This window comes from Hipposideros armiger, unplaced genomic scaffold, assembly GCF_001890085.2.
Source record: "Hipposideros armiger isolate ML-2016 unplaced genomic scaffold, ASM189008v1 scaffold_134, whole genome shotgun sequence".
NCBI classification, from domain to species: domain Eukaryota; kingdom Metazoa; phylum Chordata; class Mammalia; order Chiroptera; family Hipposideridae; genus Hipposideros; species Hipposideros armiger.
The window spans coordinates 1,935,246-1,962,258 of NW_017731484.1; the positions used below are offsets into that span (position 1 = coordinate 1,935,246).

The window sequence follows — 27,013 nt, forward strand, 5'->3', positions numbered from 1 at the left end:
CGGTAAAATGTGTAAAAGGAAGGGAAGAAAATCAAAACATAGGATTGCAGATGATAGTTGCGGAGAGGCAGGGGAATGGGGTAGGGGATATGGTTAGATATACGAGGTCGGACAGTTAAGTTCACGAACTCATCCTAGAAAAAGTGCTACATACCTCATTGCTGAATATCACTACGGTCACCTTTGAAGTACTTCCCTTGGGAAACTATGCACTGACGCCAGCGCCTAGTTCACCCTTCAAAGCAGTTTTGGAACTCTTTTTCTGGAATGGCCATCAGAGCTGTCGTCATATTACCCTTGATGTCCAGAATGTCATCAAAATGTCTTCCTTTCAGTATTTCCTTTATCTTTGGGTAAAGAAAGAAGTCATTGGGGGCCAGATCAGATGAGTAGGGAGGGTTTTCCAATACAGTTATTTGTTTACTGGCAAAACCTTGCTCACAGACAGTGCCGTTGTCTGTTGCATTGAGCTGGTGCATTGTCGTGATGCAAGAGCCATGAATTGTTGGTGAAAAGTTCAGGTAATTTTCTTCTAACTTTTCACGCAGCCTTTTCAGCACTTTTCAAATAATAAACTTGGTTGACTGTCCAGTTGGTACAAATTCATAATGAATAATCCCTATGATATCAAAAAAGTTTAGCAGCATTGTTGCAACAAGTTTGCAGACTTAGTTATCAGACCTAGATTGTCAGAGTCCTTAGTCTGTGGATGCTTATTACATTGTTAAAAAGATTCAAGTAAAAGTGGACCAGGTATGGATGAACAAGAGTATGTCTTGAAGAAAAGGATTGTGATTAGTCTAATTTTGTGCCCTTGAGGTCTAATAGGAAAAAAATAATTGCTAAGTAGGGACTTATGAGCTCTACTGAGTTTGAAATCTTTATCCAGCAATTTATTATGTGGTCTTGGGCAGATAACATCCCCATGCTTCTCTTTCCTTATCTGTAAAATAAAGATAATATTGCCTGTGTCATAGGATTATTTAAATATTAAATGGATTAATATGTGTGCCTGGTATAGAGTAAGCCCTCTGTAAGTCTTTGCCATGTGTTTTGCTTATCTAATGCTATGTAGTAATAAACCACCCAGTGATTTATTTAGTGAGTTAAAACAACAGCCATTTTATTTATTATGATTCTGTGGGCTAAGTTGCATGTTCTTCTCGTGGTTTCACTTGTCATCTGTCATTTAGTTGTAGACAGGTGTCACCTGGGGCGGAAATGCCCCAACATGTGTTGCTTTGGAGGGTATGGCTGGAAGGCTGGGGCTCAGCTTGACAACTGAGCCTCTCCACATGTCCTTTCAGTGTGGTGTCTAGTAGAGAAGCCAGTTTTTAGGGGCTTCCAAAAGCACTAAAATGGAGCTGCCCGACCTGGAATTGGAACATTATTATTCTGCTGTGACAAGAAAAAAAAAATTGACATGTTCTAAATTAAATTACAGTGACTGGAGCGTGAGAGAAAGAGAACAGTTAGCCTCTTAATAGTTGTGGAACAACTCTGAAAAAAGACTGCTCACATTCCTGTGTATCTGTTGGAATTTAGGATTAATTTCTAAGTGGCTATTTCCCCGATTATCCAAAAGAGAGAGAGTAGTCAGGCGACATAGAACCCAAGGAGCCTCTGCTTCTTATTTACTCATGAGCGTTCCAATCTGCTGCCCGTAGCTAATCCACTGGAGCAGACACTTCTTCCTTGCTGACTCTGTGCCTGTCCCAGAGCTGGCCTCACTTCAGCTTATTCCACCCCCTTTGCCTATAGCTAATGTAAATTCTTTCAGAATGACTTACATCTCTCTCCCTCGTACTTGATGTATAAAAACATTCAAGAACTTCAGGATGGTGGCCATGTTGTCTTTCCACCTAGCCATGTTGCTGGTAGTTCATACTTCATGCCCTAGGACCTGGTCTTTCTTGCTTACAATGACCTAATAAATCCTTTCTTTTAAAAAAGACTTTACCCCTAGGAAGTTAAAATTTTTGTTGAACAGCTGCATCTTATTGATTAACTTATGTCTTAGAGCCAGTTGGGAGATGTTCTTTGGACACCATTTTTGGAGATCATCCACACTATTAATATTTGTTTCCAGCAAGATGCTGTTACCATGTATATAATTGCCAGTTTAGGCATTGGGGATATATTAATGAACAGATAAATACAAATCCCTCCCCACTTGTAGCTTATGTTTTATATGATAAGTAATTAAAATGTATAGTGTGTTGGTAACAAGGACAGTGAAGAAAAATAAAACAGGGAAGGAGATAGGAAGTATGGGGGGGTTGGGCGTTACAGTTTTAAAAATGGGTGGTCATGGAATTCCTCATTGATAAGCTGACAGTTGAGCAAAGACAAAAGGAAGTTGGGAGCTAGAGGGGCAAGGGTAGAAGCAAGATAACTTTTAGGAGGCTAATGCAGTTAGATGGCTGGCTGGAATAGTGTAATGATGAAGCAAGCAGGGAGAAGTGCTTAGATTCTGGAAATATTTTGAACCTACAGCTTCAGAATTTATTTATGGACTGAATGTTGAATGTGGAGTCTGAAAAAAAAAAGGAATTAAGGGTGGCTTCAAGGTCATTGACCTGAGTAACTTGAAGGATGGAATTTCCATTTATTGAAATGGGAAGTCTAGGAGTAGCAGGTTTGGGGACATCAGGATTGGTTTTGAAGGGGACCAAAGTTTTGCCAACCAAAAGCTACCTTTTAGTATATTGATTTTAAACTGGTTACTGAGAAACAAGACTCAGAAAGAACCTTTGGTCCCATCCTGTGTCATCCACCCCCCCCCCCCAATTTCACCCCCAAGAGCACATGGAAAAACCTGCTCCAGGTAAGAAATTTTAACATACCTTAGCCTAATCTGAATTGAATGTGGTAGATGGGAGGGTGTCAAGCAGGGGCCTGTTTACTAGATCTTCCCCCAACCCCAACCATAGTTTCTGGGTTGCTTAGCAAAAATTTACCTGCCCTGTATGATTCTCTGTTCCTCAATTACCTGTAAATGGCCCATTCCCACTTTTGAAATCCAAGATCCCATTCCCCCCCTTTCCTTCTTTGTCCTAAATGTCTTATACAGAGGGTGCCAAAAAAATGTATACACATTTTAACCCTCCGTTGGGCGCAACTGATCTCACAGATTCATTGCACCCAAAGATGCTGCTATGAAATATGTCTTTACTAAGTCACAAACACGACTGATGATAGGTTACGGTAGAGGGGAAAGATACGGAAGCGATGAGCCACGATACTTAAGCTAACTGTTAGATATTTGAAAATTCGTGTGCAGTGAATCTGTGAGATCAGTTGTGCCCGAAGGAGGAGGGTTAAGAAAGGAAAAAATGATTAAAATTGTAATACTCAATATATACCAATAACAAAAGATGAATACCAGTCATGTTTGACTTCTGCAATTACAAGAGTTGCTCAAAGTGGTTCCCATCAGCATCCAGATGCTTCTGACTACTGCGAAATACTGCTAGAGCAACATTAACCAAAGTGTCCACTTGTATACATTTTTTGGCACCACCAGTATACCCAGTTTTGCCTTACTGTCTTGAATTTTTATGCTATGTGAATTCCCCATCTGCATGTATTAAATGTTTGATTTTTTTCCTATGAATTCAATTGTTAACCCAGCTAGAAGAACTTAGAATGTGGGAGGAAAGGTATTTTTTTTAGCCCCCAGTTTATAAGGTTTGAAATGCCAATTAAAAGCTAGCTGCTTTATAATTATAACTTATGCTTGTATCCTATTAGACTTCCCATTTTGTAGCAAGGGAATCTAATAGGAGGGAGGAATTTATACTTTTTAATAAAGTCTTCTCAGAAGAGTGAAGAATCTTCTTAGTTTTAACCAGATTATTTGTTGGTTTTTCTAGGCTCCCTTCACCCTTTTCCTTTATCATAATGTGGCTTGTTCATGAATTTCACTGATTGTTTTGTCACTTTTTTACTAGAAAAGGCCTGAAGGAAACTAGAGCAAGTTTATTTAAAAATTTATTTTCCGGGCCGGCCAAGTGGTGCATTGGTTAGGAGTTGGCTTGGGACGTCTGCTCTGAGCAGCAGGGCCCTGGTTTGGATCCCACCTGAGGGCCAGTGATGCTGTGCCCTCTACAGCTAAGATGGTGAACAATAGCTCGACCTGGAGCTGGGCTGCCGTGAGTCGCTGGTGATGGCTTAGGCTGCAGTGGAGCTGGCCCGCAGCGGGCATGCGCTTTCCTGAGCTGTCGTGAGCGGCCGTCCAATGGCTGGCGAGCAACCACCTCACCCGGGAAGAGCGCAATGATAATACCAACATGCGCCAGTGAAACGATGTCCTGCACAACTAGACTGAAGAACAAAAGGACATCAACTTGTCTGTTCCCCTTCCCGAATTCCCCAATAAAATCTTAAAAAAATAATAAGAATAATTTTCCTTTCCTATAGCTTTTATTTTTATTATTATTTTTAAAGATTTTTTATTGAGGAATTGGGGGAGGGGAACAGTGTTGGTGAATTGGGGAAGGGGAACAGCCAAGTTGTTGTCCTTCAACCTTCGTTGTGGAGGGCGCAGCAAGCTCAACTCCAAGTCCAGTCGCGCCACTCAGCTCAAAGTGCTGTGTTCAATTAGTTGCCGGTGGGCATAGCCACCATCCCATGCGGGAGTTGAACCGTCAGCCTTGTTAAGAGTGCACACCCTATCCACTGAGCCATCCGGGTGGCAGCTCAGCTCAAGGTGCTGAGCTCAGTCTTAGTTGCGAGTGGGCATAGCTCACCATCAAACAGGCAATCTTGTTAAACCAGCTGAGCCATCCTAGGTGGCAGCTCAGCGACAGCTCAGTTCAGGTGCAGCGTCACTGGCCCATGTGGGAATCGAACCAGCGGTCCTGTTGCTCAGAGCTTGTGCTCTTAAGCCAACTCTTAACCAACTGAGCTACATGGCCGGCCCCATAGTTCAGTCTTTTTTTTAGTTGTGGACGGGCGTAGCCCACCATTGAACAGGTAGTCTTGTTAGGAGCATGTGCCCTCACCAACTGAGCCATCCTGCCACCTTTCGGCAGCTCAGCTCGGGTGCAGCTCAGTGGCCCATGTGGGAATCGAACTGAGCCATCCTGCCACCTGTTGGCAGCTCAGCTCGGGTGCAACTCAGTGGCCCATGTGGGAATCGAACCAGCGACTTTGTTGCTCAGAGCTCGCACTCTTGAGCAAGCTCTTAACCAACTGAGCCATTCGGCCGGCCCTATAATTTTTATTTTTAAAGGACGAAAAGTAGAAGGTGAGAATGTTTAATTAAACCTTACTCTATTTTAGTTCATGCTTTATCTTGATGATACATGTCCACCTTGGTTTAACCCATTTTGTAGGTATGTAGTTGCTGTTGACAACAGAGAAATTCTAAAGTGTTATTTTAAATTAAATTATAGCTGCCTGAGAAAAAGGCAGGAATAATTGACTAGTTAATTGCTGAGGTCCAGTTAACAAAGACTGCTCACATTCCTGAATGTATTTTGGAGCTTTGAATCAACCTCGAGGTGTCTGTTAGTTAGCTGACGACTAGACAACACTGAATCCTCCGTATGCATGGACTGTTGCCTATAGCCAGTCAAAAGTAGGAAATATTTCTTCCTTACAGACTATACCCCTATCATAGAACTGCCCCCACTTCCACCTATTCCTCCCTCTCATCTGTAGAGAAAGAGCAAATGTGTAGTAAGTTCTTGCTGGGCCACCCAGAAACCACGGGACTGAGGGAAACAGGTTTTGTAGATTTCTCGCTCTGGCTACATTTAGTTTATATTATGATGCTGATATTCCCTTCCTTTAAGCAGGTTTTTCTATCTGAATTGTTTTAGGCAGGTAAAAAGGGGGGAGGGAGGTCAAAGGTTCTTTTCGAGTCTTGCTTCTTGTTTTTAGATTTTATTTATTTATTTTTTTAAATTGGGGAAGGGGAACAGCCAAGTTGTTGTCCTTCAGTCTTAATTGTGCAGGGCTCAGCTAGCTCAGCTCTAAGACCAGTCGCTATCTGGCTACCCCGTCAGCAGCTCGCGGCTGCTCAGCTCAAGGTGCCGTGTTCGATCTTAGTTGCAGGTGGACATAGCCCACCATCCCATGCAGAAGTCGAATCCGCAACCTTGTTGTTAGAAGCACTTGCTCTCATCAGCTGAGCCATCCTGCCACCTGTTGGCAGCTCAGCGGCAGCTCAGCTTGGGCACAGATCACTGGCCCATGTGGGAATTGAACCGGCGGCCCTGTTGCTCAGAGCTTGTGCTCTTAACCTGCTGAGCCACTGGGCCGGCTCTGAGTCTTGCTTAATAACCAGCTTAAAATCAATACTCCAAAAGGCACATTTTGGGGTGGCAAAACTTGAGCCCCCCTCAGTCTCACCTTTGAAACTTTAAAAACTTTCATATTCCAGAAGTTAAGCCAGAAGATTGCATAGATGGTTCATAGGCTTGATTAAATTAAGCTCTTTAGTTTTTTGCAGGACCTGAATTAGAAAGTGATCAGAAGGGTATCAAGAACCTTAGCATGGGTATATTGCATTTGTGTAAGCTATTCTGACATAAGTGTCTGTTTTACTTCTACTGGTTGCTTTCTGTAAATCCTAAAGAGAATTTTCTACTTTAGAAGAGATTTTATAATTTTTTTCCTTTTAGATTCATCAACAGACTAAATTCTTCACTGCCAAAATGGCATCATTTTCTACCTCTGCCCAGTGTTCAACATCTGACAGTGCTTGCAGGATCTCTCCAAGACAACTCAAGCAGGTAAATCATTTTCAGGCATTCCTATTTTCTTTAAGTTTTTAAAAAATTGAATTAGGGGAAATAGCTGACTTTCTGACCATAGGATTTTATGCAGAGCACAAAGAATTTTAAAAAATATTTTTTTTTTTTTTTTTTTTTACTAAATAGTGGTGTGTTTTTTCCAGGATCCATCAGCTCCAAGTCAAATTGTCGTCCTTCAATCTACCACATTTCCCCGAAAATAAGACCTAACTGGAAAATAATTCCTAGCATGGTTTTTCAGGATGCTCTTAATATAAGCCCCAGTTAAGGTCGTCAGCCAGACATGACTATTTGAGTAAATGTAGATTTTTGTACATGAATAAATGAATAAATGTAGATTGTTGGAGCAAAAATTAATATAAGACCCGGTTTTATTTTTGGGGAAACACAGTAGTTGTGGAGCATGCAGCTCAGCTCCAAGTCCAGTCGCCGTTTTCAATCTAGTTGTGGGGGTGCAGCCCACCATTCCATGAGGGGATCGAACTGGTACCCTTGTTATTAAGACCACATGCTCTAACCTACTGAGCCATCCGGCTGCCCACTGGAAGCTTAACTCAAGTCATTGTCTTCAATCTAGTTGCGGAGGGCAAAGCTCACTGGCCCATGTGGGAATTGAACTTGCAACCTTGTTGTTCAGAGCACGCGGTCTAATCACCTGGCCGCCCAAGGATTATTTTTATTTATTTATTTTTTTTTAAAGATATTTATTGGGAATTGGGGGATGGAAACAGCGCTGGGGAATTGGGAGAAGGGGAACAGACAAGTTGCTGTCCTTTTGTTCTTCAGTCTAGTTGTGGAGGACGTTGCTTCACTGGCCCAACTTGGCACCATCATTGCGCTCTTCCCGGGCAAGGCAGATCACTCGCCAGCTTCTGGACGGCCATTCACGCTGGCTGCTGGCTACACACAGTAGCCCATGGCAACCCACTGCAGCAGAGGCTGCAGCCCATGCAGTTGCCGGCGACTCACGGCAGCCCAGCTCCAGGTTGAGCTGTTGTTCAGCATCTTAGCTGTAGAGGGCAGTGTCACTGGCCCTCATATGTGGGATCCAAACCGGGGCCCTCTGGCGTCCCAAGCCAGCTCTTAACTAACGCACCACTTGGCTGGCCCACCAAGAATTATTTTTTTAAATGTCATATTCCATGACATTTTAAAATGTCATATTTATACTGTAAACAGTATCAACATTCATAAATTTGGTCATTAAATAAATGTATGGAGGTTACTGATTGCTGAATGGTAACATTTTGAAAATTAGTGTGCTTTAGGGTATGGGTGGCTAATGGGGAATTTGGGGCAAAGTTATATAAGTTTGTTTTTTGTCTCACCCACTTAATTCCAATTAATTTGTTTTATTGAAAAATCAATTTTAAATGGTAAATATAGCAAATGTATTCTTAAGAGATTCAAACTTTATAATATTTTTATCTCTATTCCATAGACTATTTGACCCATCTCTTTTTAAAAATTTTTTTTTAAGATTTTGGGGAACTGGCCGAGGGGAACAGTGTTGGGGAATTGCGGAAGGGGAACAGCCAAGTTGTTCTTCAGTCTTAGTTGTGGAGAGCGCAACAAGCTCAGCACCAAGTCCAGTCATGCTGCTTAGCTCAATTAGTTACAGGTGGGCATAGCCATCGTCCATGTGGAAGTCCAACGGCAGCCTTGTATGGATTTACTGCATCTTGTTTATTCATTCATCTATCAGTGATATTTGGGTTGTTCCCATCTTGGTTATTATGAATAATGCTGCTGCGAACATTGGTGTACAAATACTTGAGTCTCTGCTTTCAGTTCTTTTGGGTATATACCTAGGAGTGCGACTGCTGGGTCATATGGAAATTCTATGTTTAACTTTTTGAGGAACTACCAAACTTTTTTCACTGTAGCTGCACCATTTTACATTCCCACCAGCGATGCACAAGGTTTTCCAGTTACTCCACATTCTCGCCAACACTTTTTCCTCTTATTATTAGCCATTGTAGTAGGTATGAATGCTGTCTTTTGAAAATGTGATTTCCCAGGAAAGTAACAAATAGTAATCTGAGCATCTGTAGTTATTTTATGCATTGGAAGATTGTACTTTATTAGTAAGTACCTGTGTTAAAAAAGTATTGAAGAGGTTTACTTGTTTTCTAGGGTTTCAGAAACCAATCTAATTGAAATGTAAATAGCAGGTTTATTTTATGTTTATATCAGGTACGACCAAAAGTGCCACTTTTGAAGATTTTGCAGGCAGCAGGTGCACAAGGTGAAATCTTCACTGTTACAGAGGTAAGCTATCAAAGAAAATTCTCAGTTTTAAGAACAGTTGAGAAAGAGAAGCTGATGAATATGTAGTTCTGAAATTAGACCTAAGAAAGGAAGTTCTACTCCTGAGGTACTGGAGAGGCAGTTTTTGCTGTTCTAAAGACCATCACACTAAGTTGAACTTTATAGTTTCTTTAAATTTCCTTTTGAAGTGTGTTGTCAGCTAAACATAAGATTAACAATGAATTCATTGATCTCAGAGTTAAAATGCAAAACATGTATTAGATTAAAAAATGACACTGTCTATGATTTACGGGATATGCTGCCAGGCAAGAAATAAATGCGGTAATTTTGCATTATAAATTTGTCAGATACTCTTGAACACTGTGAGTTATTTTAAACACTTATGCATTTAAATAACTTATTTAGCTTCTAGAGTTTTTTTTTAAACAAAAACAAATTGAATTCTTTAAGTGGAAAAGACTCCGTATTAAAATGTTAATGTCTTCCTACTGTTTGCATTTAGTAAAGATCTAAAACCTTTTGTAAACAGAAGAAACAAAATTACCAAGCCTTTTTGGCTTGCTTAGAAGTTTCATACTTGTCTGTATCTATCAGCAATGCTGCCCTTCTGAGCAGCATGGCAACCTGGAGGCATTTCAGATTGTCTGGAATACTCGTATTTCCTTTATCATTTTAAATTAAGTGCATCACTTTGAACTATACCACTAAAATTCTGATAAGACCTTTAAAAAAACTTACTAAAGTGTGGATTTTTTGAAATATATTTTTTATTAGTTTCAGGTGTACAAAACAATGTAATAGACATTTCACTCCTCACAAAGTGATAACCCCTCTCCCCCAATCTATTGTCCTCTGACATCGTATATATCTATTACAATTCCATTGACTCTATTCCTTATGCTATACTCCATATCTCGTGACTATATATATATATTAAATTATAGTTGACATACAATATTATTCAGCTTCCACTTCAGGTGTACAGTGCAGTGGTCAGGCATCTAAAGTGTGGATTTTTATATAATTAAAGTTGTTATACTGAATTACGCTATTGTTGTCTGAGAGTGGGCCCTTCTTGGCACGACGTCCAGGTTCTTGGCGTCTCAAGCAAAGAATTGAATGAGATACTGAGGCAAAGTAGTGAAAAAGCAGTTTATTAGAAGAGATAGTACACTTTAAAGAAATAGAAGTGGGCCCGAGCAGTAGAGGATGGCTCAAAGACCCATTATTAGAAGAGAAATTACACCCCAAAGAGTTTGGAGTGGGCCATGCACACAAAGGCAGGCTTAAAAGGGAGGAAGCTGCTCAAAAAAAAAAGGGCCTGACAGCCCTGGACTTGGAATTTTTATCCCTTTTTTTCTAGAATGGGCTGTTCCCCTCTGGGCAAGGGACCACTTGATTGACACCTGTGATTGACAAGAGGCTATAATGGAGAGGGGAGGTCTTTTGGGCGGTGCATTCTGTGGGTTGCTTAGGAATGCAGAGACCCAATGTCTGTCTCTAGCTGCCTACCTTGTTTTTCCCTTTGAGAGACATGATCCCCATAAAATCTCTATGGGAAGTTGAGGGACAAGGGGTTTCTTCTTCTGTTTCTGCTTCCTGCTGGGGAGGGGTATAGAGCTGTCTCTGCCTATGGGGGATTTACAGAACTTCACTTTTGATCTCAGATGAGAGGAAGCGTTCTCTAGATCCGCCTGAAGACCACGTTGGTTTCTTTGGTTGTGACTGGCAATCTTGTTGGGGTGTCATCTGTATCCCCAAGGCCCCTGAATGGGAAAATGGATTTTAATTAATACATCTGTTAGCTCTTATGGAGCCTGTAGCCATTCAGGTGACGGGTCACTCAGGTGGCTGCAATTGTCTGGGCCCAGAATGGGTTTGGAGGAATCATTTGGCTTACTGGCCTGGGGAAACGTTACAACCTGTGTCTCTAGGATGGAATGGTCCAAGAGTTAGGTCCGGGATGGCTTGAGTGATACTGGGAAGTCACAGGCTTTTAAGTTGTTATCTGAAGCAGGGGTAGGAGGTTTCTGTGAACAATCTATTGTTTAGGATTTAGAAACTGATTTACAGACAATCAAGAAGTAGGGGGATAGATTTCTATGATTCAGGCTAGGAGCAATCTTTAGTCCTAGGATTCAGAAACTGATTAGAAGAGTAATCAAAGCCAGGAGCTAAGGAACTAAGAAACTAGGGAGAAGACTGAACATTTCTGTAGGCAAGAAAAGTTGAAAGTTCTTCAGTGGGGGTGGAGGGTGGGGCTACTCGGCTGGCCCACAACACTGTTTCCTTCAATAGTGTGGCAGAGTTTGCTTGAGGTTAAGAAGAAATTAAGTACATATCATTCAGGGAAAAATGTTTTACTGGTGAAAAAGTTGGACAGTCAGCTTAAATGATAAGCTCTCCATTATGATTCTTGACCCTACCTGGTGCATAAAGAGGAATTCCTTACATCTTTATTTTTAAATACTTGTTCTCAGTATGTGCGTTGAGGCAGTGTGGTGTAATGAGAATAGTAGTAGTATATACAGATTTAGAGCAGTGTTTTAGAAGATTTTATTTTGTATACTTAGAATGGATTTATTTTTTCTGAAAGCTGGACAGACATAAATATAAAACTTTTTCCTCTTTCTTCCAGTAGATGCTCTCTCTTCCCATCTTACTTTCCCATAGATACTTGATTAGATATGAGGACTTCATTAATGCTGGACATGTTGCTGGGACGTAGGGCTGCCTAGGATCGTCATTGCTCTAATGGGAACAGTGCTGGAAAAATCTTCTCTGCAAATATCTACTCATTAGGGAGATGTTGGTGCCCAGAGTTAAAGATAGCTGCTTTTGGTCTGCTTGTGATTTGTGATAACAAAATTCTTACTGTCATTAAGTGAACTTAATTATTAGGCAATTAAAAAAAAATCTGTTACCTGGAGAAACCATTAGAAAAAAAATTAGATAACTTTTAACTTTTGAATCATGAACTTGTCTGTGTCCCTGCTTCCATTTTGTGAACTCTGAACAAAGCCAGATAGACTAAACTTTTGATAAACACTTAGATTCTGTTTTATGCACTTATAGTGCTGATGGCTTATTAACCATCGTAGTGCATTTGTCAAGAATTTAGTGAACACACATAAAAAGCCTGTAGTAGTTATGTGCCCCTGGACTTGGAAAGTATGTTTATGATGTAGGCAGATTTAAAGTTTATTACTTCTAGTAATAGAACAGACCCCCTTATTTGGACTGGTAAGGAAATTTTTAAGGGGATACTAGGTCAATTCACCACTTTTTCTCACTGTCAGACCAGTACATTTCTATTACAAAATGTAAGGGTCTGTTAATATCCAGAACGATTATAAGTGGATGAACCTAGTAATTGGGAGCAGCGATCCTGTTGTAGGACCGTTACACAAACACTGACAGTCACGTTCATAAATGTTATCTTATCCTTTTCTCTAGCAAACCTAACTTACCTTATCTCCTCATAATAAATGTGTGTGTTTTTGGCAGCAGCTGGACAGACCTCTCATAGTATTTTATTCCCACGCAGGTCATGCACTATCTAGGCCAGTATATAGCAATGAAGCAGCTTTATGATCCGCGGGAGCAGCATATGGTATATTGTGGTGGAGATCTTTTGGGAGAACTACTAGGATGTCAGAGCTTCTCCGTGAAAGATCCAAGGTAAAAAGAGGGAGGGTTTGTTTATCTTTTGGGGCGCTTATATATAACCACCTAATCTCCATAAGTTATTAATGATTATTTATTTATTCCTTTAGTCAACAAATATTGGGTTGTCGGAAAAGTCATGACGCATTTTTGCAATGTAAAACAGAAAAAAATACATCATGACTTTTCCAACAACCCAATATTTAAGGGCCTACGTATATCAGGTGGCCTGAGAACATAGTAGTGAACAACAAATACAGTCTGATTTTATAAAGCTTAATTAAAGAGGAGTGAGACAGCTAGGTGCTCTTCCCCATCCTAATCAAATTATCACACCAACACATGGTGAAATTATACAATGATAAGAGTCATAGAAAAGAAGTACATGGGGTTGTGTTGAGAGGGGTGGGGTTTAGGGCCTTAGGGCAGGGAAAGGTTCCTTGAGGAGTGATACTTGAACTGAGAGCTGAATGGTAATGAGGCAATTAGAGGGGGCTGGTTTAAGGAGGCTTCTGGCAGATTGAACATCATGTTTAAGGCCAGGATAGTGAGGAGCTTGATGTGGCTAGATTAGAATTAGGAATGAGGTGATGAGAAATGTGCAATTGCTGGGTAGTCTGAGGTTGAAGAGCTTCATAAAAATCATAGTACAGCTACTCTGACCTGTTGTGTGACTTTCTCCAGCTGCACAGGGTATTTTGTTATTAATTTACACAATCAAAAGCTAATTAGTAATTGAGAAGCCAGTGTTCTCTTTTTCTCTATAGCTTTGTGATGACTTCTGGGCTTATTTTGTCTTACTTTGGTAAGACTCCCTTTCACCCCCACTCCCTAATTAAAATGTAGAACTTAACTTTGTAGAAGGAAGGAATACTCTGCAAAGAAAATGTCCCCACTTGGGTTACTGTTAGTTAATTAAATAAACTGTAAATTAGTTTTCTAATGGGGACAAAGTAACACAAGGGCTTGGACATTAACGTTTTGATATTTTAATAATAAAAAAAGATCTATTCTGGGGAAAAAATTCTGCCTCTCCAAATGTTATAGAGAAAGTTGGGAGATAGCATATTAGAAATACACTTAACATTTTACTGGAAAACAATGAAGTTATTAATTTTTTATTTTCTCTCTGTGACAGCCCTCTCTATGCTATGCTAAGAAGGAATCTTGTTGCTTTAACCATTGCTACTACAGGTATGTCACATCATATTTTTTCAGTCTATACCATAGCTTTGAGTTCAAGGGGGCAAATGATGGGAAAACAAGAGGATCAGGATGGAGATGGAATGGTGTTTTGGCATGAGTGGGAGGGATACTGTCACACAGAATATGATTACTACGTTATTTAACTTTTCATTGTGAAACATTTTCAATATACTAAAGGTAGAGGGATTGGTGTAATTAATGTGCGCCTCTTAGACTTAGCAGTTGCTAACACTTGGCCATATTGGCTTCATCTAGACATACTTTTAAAATCTAACAGGTAAAGACTTTTTTCCTTTGAACATAACTACAATGCCGTTATTACAACCAACAAAATTAATAAAATAATAACTCCATAATACTATCCAATAGCCAGTTTGTGTGTAGTTACCCCCCCCCACCTTCCCCCACACTTATCTCAGAAATATCTTTTGCATTTTGCTTGTTCAAGTCAGGATGCAAAAGTCTACACATTGCATTTGGTTGATACGTCTCCTTTAATCTATAAAACTTAATGCTCCTTTTGTTTTTATGTCGTTTATTTGGTGAAGAAATGGATCATTTGTCCTATAGTATTTCCTACGTTCTAGGGTTTGCAGATTGTATCCTTGTGAGGTTGTTTAACATGTTTTTCTATTCTATTTTTGGTAAACCAGTAGTGCTTGGAATAGAGTCAAGTTTAAATTTTTTGCTGGGAAGGTTTCATAGGTGGTACTTTGTACATCTGTTACATTACATTGGAGTCTGTAAGGTCTGCCTGCTCCTCTTTCAGTGATGTTAAGATTCTGTGGGCTCACGTGGTGTATCACCTTGATCCATCTGTTATAAAAGTCCCCCAAGAGCCTTTCACTTAATGGTTTTAGCTTTCTGTTATTGGAAGGCCAATTTGTCTAACCCTTTGCTTGATTCCATACATTTTAAATACTGCCCACTGAGTTTAATTTATTAGGTATGTGCAGGAAATTGGCTGCTTTGGGTCTGAAGTGTGGTGTGTTAGAGATAAGTGAATTTAACTGGATACAGTGAAAAAGAACTTTGTCCCTTATTTCTAAATAATGAACTTTTTTTCTTCATTCCCTTTTTTGAGCTTCATATTAGATTTTTGATAACATTGTCCTTTGAAGAAAGCCCAAGTTTGTAATCCCTTTAGATTGTCTATCATTCAATGTTTTGCTAAACAAAATAGCTTGAAAAAAATCCATTCCTAATAAAGATTGATTTACAATTTAAAGTGATTAAAATGTGATTTTGAACTTAACATTGATTTCCGAAGCCTGTTGGTTTCACTGAGCCTTTCTTTGCCTACTTCACCCACTTTACCCAGCTGTAAATTTCTGTTTGAGAAGGATGGCCTTGTAAATGATATGATGCTTTATTGAAATTCAGTCACTTGTGAAATAGTACAGCTTTTCTGGGATTGTCACTACTGGCTTGACATACACAGAGGATTTTATATTTGCTACTCTACTCTTTCAGTAAAATTTGTTTTCTGAGTGATCTGTTCTCTGAATATCTAGAGTGGGTATAATTCTCACTTTTTCTCTCTCATTTTCTTTCTCGCACTTCCTCTGCAGAATTTAACATGCCATATATTAAAATGAACATTTCTATAACAAACATTTCAATTGATCCTCACAACAACCCTGTGAAGAAAGTCTGGAGATGAAGAAACTAAGGATTTTTTAATAGAGTGAGTGATTTGTCCAAGATCAGATGCCACTGATTAAGTGGTAGAGGAGATATTTCTAATTGGCCAACCCTTGCATTTTTCATTGTGCCATCTCCTTAACCCTTGTTTGTGACAGAATTTGCCCCAATTAATTTTTTAAACACAGTTTTTTCTCTGAACAGTAAACCTTTAAAACATTTTATTCTTCAACTTGTCACTTTGAAAAAATTTCACCAACAAAAAATTGCAAAAGTATTATAAAGAGTTCCTTAAACTCTTTACCTAGGTTCCCCAAATGGTAACCTCTCACATAACCGTAGTACAATAATCAAAACCAGTAAATTGCCCCAAAGTAACTTGATTATCTGCTCTGACCTGCACTTGGATTGGTACTTGATGGCCATCTCTGTTGATCTTCATAAAATGGGCTGCCTGTGTTTTATTTGAAGGGACAAATGAGAAAAGGGTTTTCCATATCACCTATTTTACACCTTTGCAAATGAGTTGAACCTTTTATTTTGATGGTTGAACAAAATGCCATTATTTAAAGTGAGGGTGGTTCTTTATAAACCATTTCTCCAGATTCCCACATGCATGCTAATAAAATGAAAAATATATGACAAATTTTGTATTTATTTTAAAATTCCTTTGTACATTATAGTTTTCCTAGATAACTTCTTTTTATTTATAATTGTTTTAATCTAAGTAAGGTAGTAGGCTTTAGCATATAAATGAGAGTAATTGGATTACTTTATTAAAGAAATGTTTCAGGGCCGGCTGAGTGGCTCAGTTGGTTAAGAGCTCACTCATTCAAAAGTGCAAGAAATGTTTCATCTGCATTGTATGTTAATTGGTCTTTGAAGGCCACTAAAAAAGGCTGTTTCTTAAACACAGTATCTCCATTTATCTATAAAAATACTTCTAAAAACAATGTTCTTTATAATTGCAATTTTGAAAATGTTTGCTTTGTGCAAGACAACTGAATTGTCATACATGTTGTAGGATCTATGTTCTTTTTCTGGCAGTATTTATTAGTTGAGGATGATATTTTCCATAAGGTCTGGACCTGATGAACCCAATCCCTGATAGACTTATTTATGTGCATCTCAGTTACATATAGCCTCATATAATCAGTGGTCCAGGTTATTAAATTCTCTGCAGCTTGTTCTTTTCCTGTAGCTAAGTTTTTACCTTCTGTTCTTGAAAAATTTCCAAGTCCTTGTAACACATTTCTCTTAATCTAAGAAGTTCTCTAAGGTTGTTGTTTTCTTTGCTTCTTTTTATTGGCCTTAAGCAAAACTATCTGCTTCCTCTTTCTTCTTAGGAAATGTTTATAGTAACTGGGAAAAATAAGACTTGTTGATTAAAACAAAATCTATATTCAGGTGATGGGAATTTTAAACTGTGAAATCATCATTGACATTTAGAATGTAGGTTTACATAAAGATGCTATTTTATTATGAAGCAAGTGAGGAAAATTCCAGATTTTCAGATTTCATAATCCTTTATAACTTTTAACACTTGAAAATAAAAAATTAAATTAAGAAGCCAAACCATTTTTGTTTATGAGTTAGGCAAATTTGGTAATAAATCATCTATAGGAAGAGATGATAAAAATACTCCCTATTATTCCCCGCTTAGAATCACTATTCATGTTAAAATTTGAAAGTTTGCTATAGAAGAACATTTTGTAGCCATTTTTCATTTTCCTGCAGATTATATTTTGATAATCTATTTTGAATATAGCTTGTCTTGGTCTTTGTGGTTTTTATCAGTTTTGATTTTTTTCGTTCCTTTGGATGAGAGCCTTCTCCAGCCAGCATGGAGTAGTACACCTGTAGGGACCAAACCTGGCTCCTGGGTTGTTTGCTGAGGTCCTTTTTGTGTGGAAAGAATGGTTATTACCGGGGAAGGTTTCCCTTTTGTTTTACTTGCTATCCAGATGCTGCTCAGACTCTCGCTATCGCACAGGATCACAATATGGATATTCCAAGTCAAGACCAACTGAAGGTAAAATCACCACATGGTGACTTTTTTTTTTGTACAGAGTGGCCCCTTCTCTGTACCTATGGATCTTGGACTCCCAAGACCTTTTGCTGCATGTGGTAAGAATTTAATAAGAAAGGTTCTTGGGAGTTCACAGACCAGGGACAGAGTGAACCTTCTCTGTTCTGCCCATACAGAGTTCCAGTCTCTGAATCTTTCTTTGGGATGTAGCACTTCTGATCTTCAGTTCTTCCAGTTGCATTTTCTTTGGGGCTTGTGTGTGCACCTGTGTGACGGTATACTTTCATAGGTGTTTGAGGAAACTGCTTTATTAGATTTTAATAGGCTTGTTGCAATTAAGTTCATGTCAGGCCATTTCTTAAAGCTTCCCCAAACCTGGGAAAACCTTATGATCATCTTGGTATATGGTGAGGATTTCACATGTTTTCTGAATTATGCCTAATTTTGTAGTAGGCTAAAGGCTTTATATTAATAGCCCATTTTTAACAGTAGATTTTGGTCTTTTGTGCAGAGGTTTTTTTTCCCCCCAGGTTTGGGATTCTCCTAGCTCTGCTCACAGTGGGTTGAGGAGAGATGTTGCCTTTATTTGATGACTGTTGTGAATTCCAGAGTTGTTCTTTCCTGTGCGTAACCCATTGTGTTGCACACGAACTGGTGAGCCAGAATGGAACTGCTACATCCCCTGGTCTCAATCATTTCTGTTGCACTAATAGATACCTTTCCCTTCTTTTCAGGAAAGTGCAGAAGAATGCTGTAATTCCAGGAAAAGTACCGAAGAAGGCAATATTCCCATACCATCTACCTCACAGCATAAACGCACAAATTCTAGAGAAGGTAAGTTTTGAATTAAGGCTGTATAGACTTCTTCTTTTTTGTTGATGACTTCTAGAAATGGCATCTAGCCAAATTAAGCACTACCTAATTAATACCGTTTATAGAGAACTCGAAAAATAATAATGCTGTCTCTTTGCATGCGAAGTAGGAGAAGCATATATCATATATAGTTTTCATTCTTTTCTGAAAACGTGTTTTCACCCCAGTCGCCATTGTTAACTTTGAAGAAGATGGCAGTGTTCTTTTAGCAACCCATGATTACTGGGATGGAGCAAGACCTTTCCTGTAGCTAGCATGCTAATAGAAGACAGCTACACATTTATCAGTTTGCCACCCGGTAACGTAGCTGCCTTGGGTTTTTTTGTTTGTTTGTTTTTTTAAACCGTGGCACTCCTGTACATACTTGATCTGGTTAGAATTTTTATTTTGATTTGTTTGCTTCATGCAAATTTTCATAGCTTTTGGAAGTTTGCAAAGATGATAAAATATACTTAGTATCTCAGAGCCAAGAATGAGATATAAACCTAGTAGTTCTTTTGCCCTTGAGTGATAGTTATCAGATCTTTGCCATCCGTACTAGATATGGTATGGTCAGGTTAAATGAGTTAATTGAATTTTGGAAGTTTCCTCCAAGCCCTACTTCATAAAATATCTCCTAAATTTTTCCTGCCAAGATGTATTTTGAGGTCTGATGGTTTCTAGTCTAGGTACTTGGTTCACACTTGGAGCAATGGCAGGTGAGACCTCTAGTAACTTCCCCAAAAGTTATGCTGTTGAAATTGTTTTAAATATTTAGTTAAAATTTAATCATTTTATCATGCTGGATTATTTTCTTCAAATTGCATTTGAGTGTAAACTGAATTTCACGAGCTTATTTCAGTCTATATGGCATCAAATGTATTGGGTTGTTGGAAAAGTCATGACGCATTTTTGCAACGAAAAACAGGAAAAATACATCATGACTTTTCCGACAACCCAATATTTTGTTTCTTTAAATACAGGTCCCTATTTTCTACTTTGAAGGCTGTTTTAAATCTAAGAACAGTCAATTCAAGAGACTATGGAGTTCGTAATGTAAAATTTGAGAATAAATAGCTTAGTATTTTCAGAAAGGTGTATAGGTAGAGGACAGAATTTTTATATGTGGAAAGAATGGCCTGTTTTCTTACCTTTCATGAGAAGTTATGAAAGTTGCATGGATGATATTAAAGATAACTTTAGTATCCATCTCAGGAGTTTGGTTTCTGCTTTCAGCAATGAGTAAGTAAAAAGGAGGTTGAAGTTTCCCTGAGCACAGGTAGGCAGGATCAATGTAATTTGTAAGTAGATGGGATAATCTTTTGTTCTAGCATGAACCCATTTATTGCAGAAACTTTTTCAAGCATATGTACCTCAGCACATTTAAACATTCATGGTTGCCATCGTATGTCTAGTGTGTTAGGAAAAAACGTAGAGGAGAACGAGAAAAGTAGGAAAAGAGTAAAGTGCAACAAAAAATTGCATGATATGAAAGAAAGAAAAGAAATTCATACTTTAGCAACAAATTTAGGTTGGGAACCACCTTGAATGTTATTTAGGTATATGACACAAGATCTTTTACTTGGAATATGTGTATCCTTAATGTGTTTTGGATTTGCAGCATTTTTAGATTAGGTATAGATATCTTAACTCCAAAAGAGCCCATTGATCCAGAAGGGACATATGTATATATTTGGACAACCTAGAGTTCAGCATTTTATAGTGGTTATTACCTATCAAACATGAATTATTGAGAAATGTCCCAAAATATATGGTGCCATGAGACTGCCTTGACAACCTTGTGATTGTGTGTGCCATGGTCTGTACCTCCTTGCATCTATTCCAAGGTTTGGGCCACTGTGCTATCACTGTTTGCAGTTCAATGGATCAAGCCATTATCAGATACCATGTACTAGAACAAGTCATTGTTTAGCCATTACAGTGGTAGGAATGTTTAAAATGACAGTAAGTGACCATTTGAAAATCCTTTTAGAACAAATCCAATGTTTGGATGCTTGCAGAGCTTAGATTTCTTGATAAATGATTATCTACTTCTAGTGACATTACTTGCTAATGAAGCCTAAACAGGGGAGGAGATTTGGGCTCTGCAACTGAGACAGGTATTTGATTTCTGATTCTTTCTTACTGGGAGTAGGAATTTCTTTTTTCCTGTATTATAAAGAGATTGTAAGTATTATTAAGAGAGTCTTAATTCTTCAGGGTTGTGTACATAGTTATCATCCTTTTCATTTGACTTCTGTAGATGAAGACTTGATAGAAAATTTAACCCAAGATGAGACATCTAGGCTGGACCTCGGGCTTGAGGAGTGGGATGTAGCCGGCCTGCCTTGGTGGTTTTTAGGAAACTTGAGAAACAATTATACACCTAGAAGTAATGGCTCAACTGATATACAGACAAATCGGGTAAATTTCATGTTTGAAGAGAAACTTCTGTTATTTTCTTTTGAAAAGAGTAATGCTCTTGGTTACTCTTAACCACACATTGCACTCTCTAAGAATTTTCTTACACTGCTATGACTTTTAAGTGCCATTTGTATGCATATGATGCCCAAATCTATAACATCAGCTCTGACCTCACCCCTAAACGCCCAGCTTCCGTATCCAGCTGCCTACTCAACACCTCTACTAAGATGATCTGACATTTAACAGGTTCAAAACAGAACTTTTTTTTTTTAACCAAGCACTCTTATCCAATCTTTTCTTTTTCATAAGTCTACCTTCTACCCAGTTATTCCAGCCAAATATCAAGGGATAGGATTGATTTCTTTCTCTGTCATATGCCACATTCAGATTATCAGCTGAGTACCTGATATCCAAAACATCCCAAATCTACCAACCACTTTTTATTACTTCCACTGTCGTAATTCAAGCCTTCATCATTCTGCTCCTTTATCTTATTTTATATTCTCCATTGAACTTTTCACTTCGTAAAATGATTATTATATTTTGTTTATGTATTTATTGACTATTTAGCCCCACTGAAATGTTAAGTCCAGGGCTTTTGTATTATTAACCACTCTATTCTAATTGCCTAGTACCTACAACAGTATCTGACACGTAATAGGTATTCAGTGAGTATTTGTTCAGTAAATGAATAGAGCTATAATGGCAAAATAATAAGTTGTTTCTTAAGGAATATTTTAGAAAAGCATGTCATAAAATGTCCATAGTTGACTGTAGAAAGAAAGAATTGAAAAGAGGATAGGAGGTTTGAGTTACTGTCAGTTATTCTCTCATTTCTTCAATAAACATCATTGACCATTAAAGGAAAGAATATGTCACAGTAGAATGTTTTCTAGATTCTCAGAGTGCCACATGTTGAAGGAATATAGGGAATGGATTCTACTTAACTGGGCATCTATGAGTCTGTAGTTTTTCAGCTCTTCAGTACTGTTCCTCAGGTGTTATACCCAGTTTACTGTTAAAATAGAAAATTTCTCACCAGGCACCCTTATATCCATCCATTACCTTTTGCATAGTAGGTGCCAAGTAGATCTCTGTTGACGAATACATTCATGTCCATTGGAAAAAGGCTAGGTGTTTTTTGGAGATATGTGAGGACTTTGAGTTTTGGGTTCGTTTATGTTGGTTCAACATCTCTGATAAGCCTCTGACTACAAAAACCCATGTTTTTTTCTGTTAGGATGTGGGTACGGCCATTGTTTCAGATATGACAGATGACGTGTGGATTTTGAATGAGCCAGTATCAGAGCAGTTTGGTGTTGGAATAAAAGTTGAAGCTACTGATACTGAACAAACAAGTGAAGAAGTAGGGAAAGTGAGAGACAAAACGGTATGTTGTGGAAATATTTCACATTGATTGTGTTTATCTGTGCTCTGGTGACCTGACCTATATTATACCTCTTTGTACAACAATGACTCACATAATCCCATCTTCCCTTTTTCATGTTTCTCTATATCAGATTTTAAGATTCACACTAAGTTAACCAAGGCTGCCTCAAAAATAGGGTAGAACTTCATGGGTAAAGCTCCTCTTTTGTTAAAAGCAATAAACTCCCCTTTTCCTGCTTGCCTAGTCTCTCACTGTCACTGCAGTTTTTTCTTCTGGAGACTTTGCTTTGGTAACAAGGCAAAGTTCTAAATAGCTGCAACAGCCTGTAGGGAAAAAATCCTTATTTCTTGGACATCTCAATAGCTTTCATAACCATTTTATACTTAAACAGAAATAGATGAGGCCTTCTGACATATAGAGTTTAAATAGGGGGGAAAAGAGTGTTAGAACTCAGTACACATGGTGTGACCATATCAAGATGAAAAGTTGTGCAAACATGTGCTCAAGTTTCAAGAGAAATTGGGCATCAGATCCAGTGCCTGATATGGACAAGATTCTCAGAAAATAGTCACTGAAAAAATAGAAAAAAAAAAGAGAGAGAGAGACTTAAATTGGGCCATCCTTTCAATTTAAGGGATCTTCACAATAATTTGGATTCCCTAAGGATATCCTGGTATGTTTGTGGTAGGCAGATACATGCTTGGGTTCTGCTAGACTAGTTTTATGGGAAACATGAGAAGAGAAAGCAGGTGGCTGGAATGAAGACAAAGGTGACATTTGGAAACTTCTATAGAGAGATGGGACTTAAAATACTTGAACTTTTGTGAGAAAGTTGCTAAACACAGGGTCATAATTATAGCATAATGGTTTTATTCCATTTACTGTGTCAGAAAACTAGGGTTTTAATTTTTAGAATTTCAAGTTCTAAATTTTAAAATTTAGAAGACAGTTCCCACATTTCTGTTTCCTGGTCTGTGGGCATGTTGTAGGACACCTAGAGTGTCACATGACTAGTTGTACTTTTGAATATGAAGTAAAATTTTAAAATACTTTGTTTTCATGCTTCACATCTAAATTCCTTATTTTATACAGTGCTTTTATAATGCCTACATGGATTCCCAAGATAAATTTCCACATTTAATAATTTGTAGCTTTTCTACTTCGATATTGTTTATTTTCTTTATAGTAATAAATTTGAGGACCCTCTCTCTTCTGAATGCAGAAGATAATTGGTAACCCTCTGGTGTTACATGTGTATAGAATCATGTTTGGGTCTCATATTTAAGTTATCTCCTTTTTAAGTGGTAGTGATGGGCGTAGAATGTGAGGTTTAAATTGAAGTTCTTTTGTCCTTTCTACTCTCAGGTAATAACCTCGTGTGAGATAGGTAAACCTTACTAAATGAGATGTCTTTGCTGTCACAGGTGATTGAAGCAGGAAAAAATGATGACCTTGAGGACTCTGAGTCTATGTGTGATGATACCGATGTAGAGGTTGCCTCTGAGGTATGACTCTCTAGTCAAAGAGCTGTTTTGCACCACCCATTTCTTCAGATGTTCATGTTTTAGCAGCTCACTTGTCCTGAAGAGTGCCATTTCCCCCATTTTTTATCTACCTTTCCTGAGTATCAATAGATGTTGGTTTCTTTACATTTTGTTAGAGGTTTTTACTGGAATTTGAGAAGAGAAGGAGATGAGTTGACCTAGTCCTATTCCTGCCTTGAAAAGGGATGACTTAAATGCCTCTGTGTATTTTTCTCCCTGTTATCAAAACTCTTTGGACACAATACAGTGGGCACACAGTTATTCAGAACAGTCCTGTACTGCTTTCCCCCTAAACACCTCTTTGTAATAAAATGAGACCTATAAGCTATCTAAAATTCTTTGTCAAGTGTAAAAATAATATTTTCAGTGCTTTCTTAAAAAGAAACAAATGTAAACTGGCTTAATTTCCACACAGGTTTATATTAATGGCGGGCTCTTAGTGTTAAGCTGTTAGGTAACAGGTATGGATACGTCACCAACTGACAACTCAGGTTTAGACGCAGATATGTTCCTTGGTTTTCTGTTTTCATGCCAGTTCCCTATTTTCCTTTTCGTCCTTACTTCCCTTAGCTAACTCACTGTGGGGAAAAGGTGGGGAAGGCGAAGGAGGGGATTTTACGTTCTGCTGCTTGAGTTGTCTGGTGGTGTGCTCCTCTACTTCCCACTGTTGACCATTATGTAATTCATTGCAAATTATCTGTCTGTCCATAGCTAAGTAATAAATGGACAATACATTGGTCCATTAAATGTTCTTGACCATAATGCAAATAGCAAAGATGAATGTTTCCATCTTCATTAGACTTCGGTGGCTACTTGGGCCCAGAAAACCTGTTAAGCAAATAGTTGTATTTCATCAAAGATACCATTGAATTTAATAAGCCCTATTATTTTATGTACTACTAGAAAGAAAAAGTGATGCCAATTAGATGATGACATACCATCAGTTTTGAATTCCAAATCTTTATGAAATTCCTTTGAATATTTGTGTAGCATTTCAGATGAGATCTGAGGATCTCATCTGGATCTGAGGCCCTCTGGAGAACATCCAAGTTTAACAAATGGTTGTGTTCCTGCCTCTTGGACTAGGCAGTTGAGTTATGACTTCTAAACTCGAAGTGCTTGGCCTTCATTCTGAAAGTAATCAAGTCAGCCTGTGTCAAATCATTGATTCTGTCAAAGCCAGGCAATTATCCACATTAAATACTTTTGACTTGTTCCAGGTAGTTACCTTTGAATTAAGCAAGGCATGTAAAATTTATTGAGCTCTAGTATCTCCTAATTTGAATATAGAGAAGTAGGAAAAAATTACTTGGCATTGGAGGACAAGAGCATTCATTTATCAGAGGGTGTGATTTAGGCATACTGATGGTCCTGAGAGCAGTGCAAGAGCATGAGTAAATTAGTAGTTTTCAAATCTCATAATTATAGCTTCTTTTTTTGCCAAATTTTATAACATTTCTTAATTAGTAGGAAAGAATGACAGTATTATCTCTGCATTCTTTAGTCTCTTGTTCAATATAAGAGTAAGTTGTACAAAGAAATGACCTAAAAAGAAGGCAATAGGGAAAAGCAAACAATGTAAATTCTACTCCTACTGGATAGAAAGCCAAAATAATTAACTTTCTTTAAGATAGCTATATCACATTTTGGCTTAAAATGGCAGTTGTGTCACTGCCATTGTAAAACTTCTGAAGCGTTTGTTAGACATAGCTGTAGAATTTGTTTCAATTCTAGGCTAGACCACTGGTGTGGAATGTCTGGACTTTCACTGGCTTAGTGAGATAATGAGAATTTGGCCTACCCTCCCTTTTTCTCAACATTATGTTCCCCACTGAAAATTAATTGGCTGCACTTGTCTTTGTAGGATGAGTGGCAGTGTACTGAGTGCAAGAAATTTAACTCTCCAAGCAAGAGGTACTGTTTTCGATGCTGGGCCTTGAGGAAGGATTGGTATTCAGATTGTTCTAAGTTAACCCATTCTCTCTCCACGTCTGACATCACTGCCATACCCGAAGAGAAGGAAAGTGAAGGAATTGATATCCCTGATTGCCGAAGAACCATATCAGCTCCAGTTGTTAGACCTAAAGATGTGTATAGAAAGGAAGAAAACCCAAAACTCTTTGATCCCTGCAGTTCGGTGGAATTCTTGGATTTGGCTCACAGTTCTGAAAGCCAAGAGACCTTATCAAGCCTGGGAGAACAATCAGCTGATCTTTTAAAACAGAGAACAGTTATAGAAAACATGGAGGATTGCCGGAATCTCTTGAAGCCATGCAGTCTATGTGAGAAAAGACCACGGGATGGGAACATTATTCATGGGAGGACAAGCCATCTTGTCACTTGTTTTCACTGTGCCAGAAGATTAAAGAAGGCTGGGGCTTCGTGCCCTATTTGCAAGAAAGAGATTCAGTTGGTTATTAGGGTTTTTATAGCATAGCTGAACCAGTGAATTACAGAAATATTAACCGGTATCAAAACTTAAGTTTTGAGCATCTCTACTCAGCGTGACCCATTGTATCTGATCATTTATTCATACAAACATCTGTGTTCCAGGACATTTTGCCTCTAAACTTGCATGGAAATTGAGAAAGTTCTTTAGAGCTAGATTATTAATTTGGGGACTCCATTAACATACATTAATCACTTCATTCTCCCTTCAAAGATGAGGATCTGGGAGGAGGCAACCACCAGTATAAACAAAAAATATGGTCATTCACTTAACCAAATTACTTGAAGATTAATAATTTCTTCAGTTAATTTTACCCTCTAATTTTCTGTTAGGGAAAGTCCTTTTTTATTTTTATTTATTTTTTATTTTTAAAAGATTTTTATTAAAAATATATTATATAATATAATTATATTATAATTATATTATAATATTATATTATATTCAGGTGTACACCTTAGCTATTCATCGTTATATACCTAAAGACATCATCACCACAGTAAGTCCAGCAACCATCTGACACTGTACCATGCTTTCACAATACTATTGACTATATTCCCTATGTTGTACATTACATCAAGTGTACAGCATAGTGGTTATATATTTATATAATTTAAGAAATGATCCCCCTAACTAGTCTAGTCTTTTTTATTTTTAATTCAATTACAGTTGACATTCAATATTAGTTTCAGATGTATAGCATAATGGTTAGACATTTACATAATTTATGAAGTGATTGCCCTGTTAAGTCTAGTTATTGATCCTGACTCCGTATAT

At 38.2% G+C, this 27,013-nt stretch overlaps 1 protein-coding gene across 15 annotated transcripts in view; it reads left to right on the forward strand.

The window, feature by feature from the left end:
* The window catches only part of MDM4 (MDM4 regulator of p53), a 33,480-nt gene extending 6,684 nt beyond the window's left edge, over nucleotides 1–26,796 (forward strand). For 5 of the 15 annotated variants that reach the window (XM_019649725.1, XM_019649726.1, XM_019649724.1 and 2 more), the window contains 10 exons: nucleotides 6,633–6,743; nucleotides 8,961–9,035; nucleotides 12,583–12,716; nucleotides 13,840–13,895; nucleotides 17,516–17,583; nucleotides 18,315–18,414; nucleotides 20,696–20,856; nucleotides 22,097–22,246; nucleotides 23,671–23,751; nucleotides 25,655–26,796. In XM_019649725.1, the coding sequence (XP_019505270.1) occupies nucleotides 6,666–6,743; nucleotides 8,961–9,035; nucleotides 12,583–12,716; nucleotides 13,840–13,895; nucleotides 17,516–17,583; nucleotides 18,315–18,414; nucleotides 20,696–20,856; nucleotides 22,097–22,246; nucleotides 23,671–23,751; nucleotides 25,655–26,227 (1,476 nt within the window). In that variant the 5' untranslated portion in view covers nucleotides 6,633–6,665 and the 3' untranslated portion in view covers nucleotides 26,228–26,796. Of the gene's footprint in view, nucleotides 1–6,632; nucleotides 6,744–8,359; nucleotides 8,386–8,960; nucleotides 9,036–12,582; nucleotides 12,717–13,839; nucleotides 13,896–17,515; nucleotides 17,584–17,684; nucleotides 18,415–20,695; nucleotides 20,857–22,096; nucleotides 22,247–23,670; nucleotides 23,753–25,654 lie in introns of those variants that run through there. The other 10 variants (XM_019649728.1, XM_019649727.1, XM_019649729.1 and 7 more) reach the window with 9 other exon arrangements.
* Nucleotides 26,797–27,013: the final 217 nt, after the last annotated feature.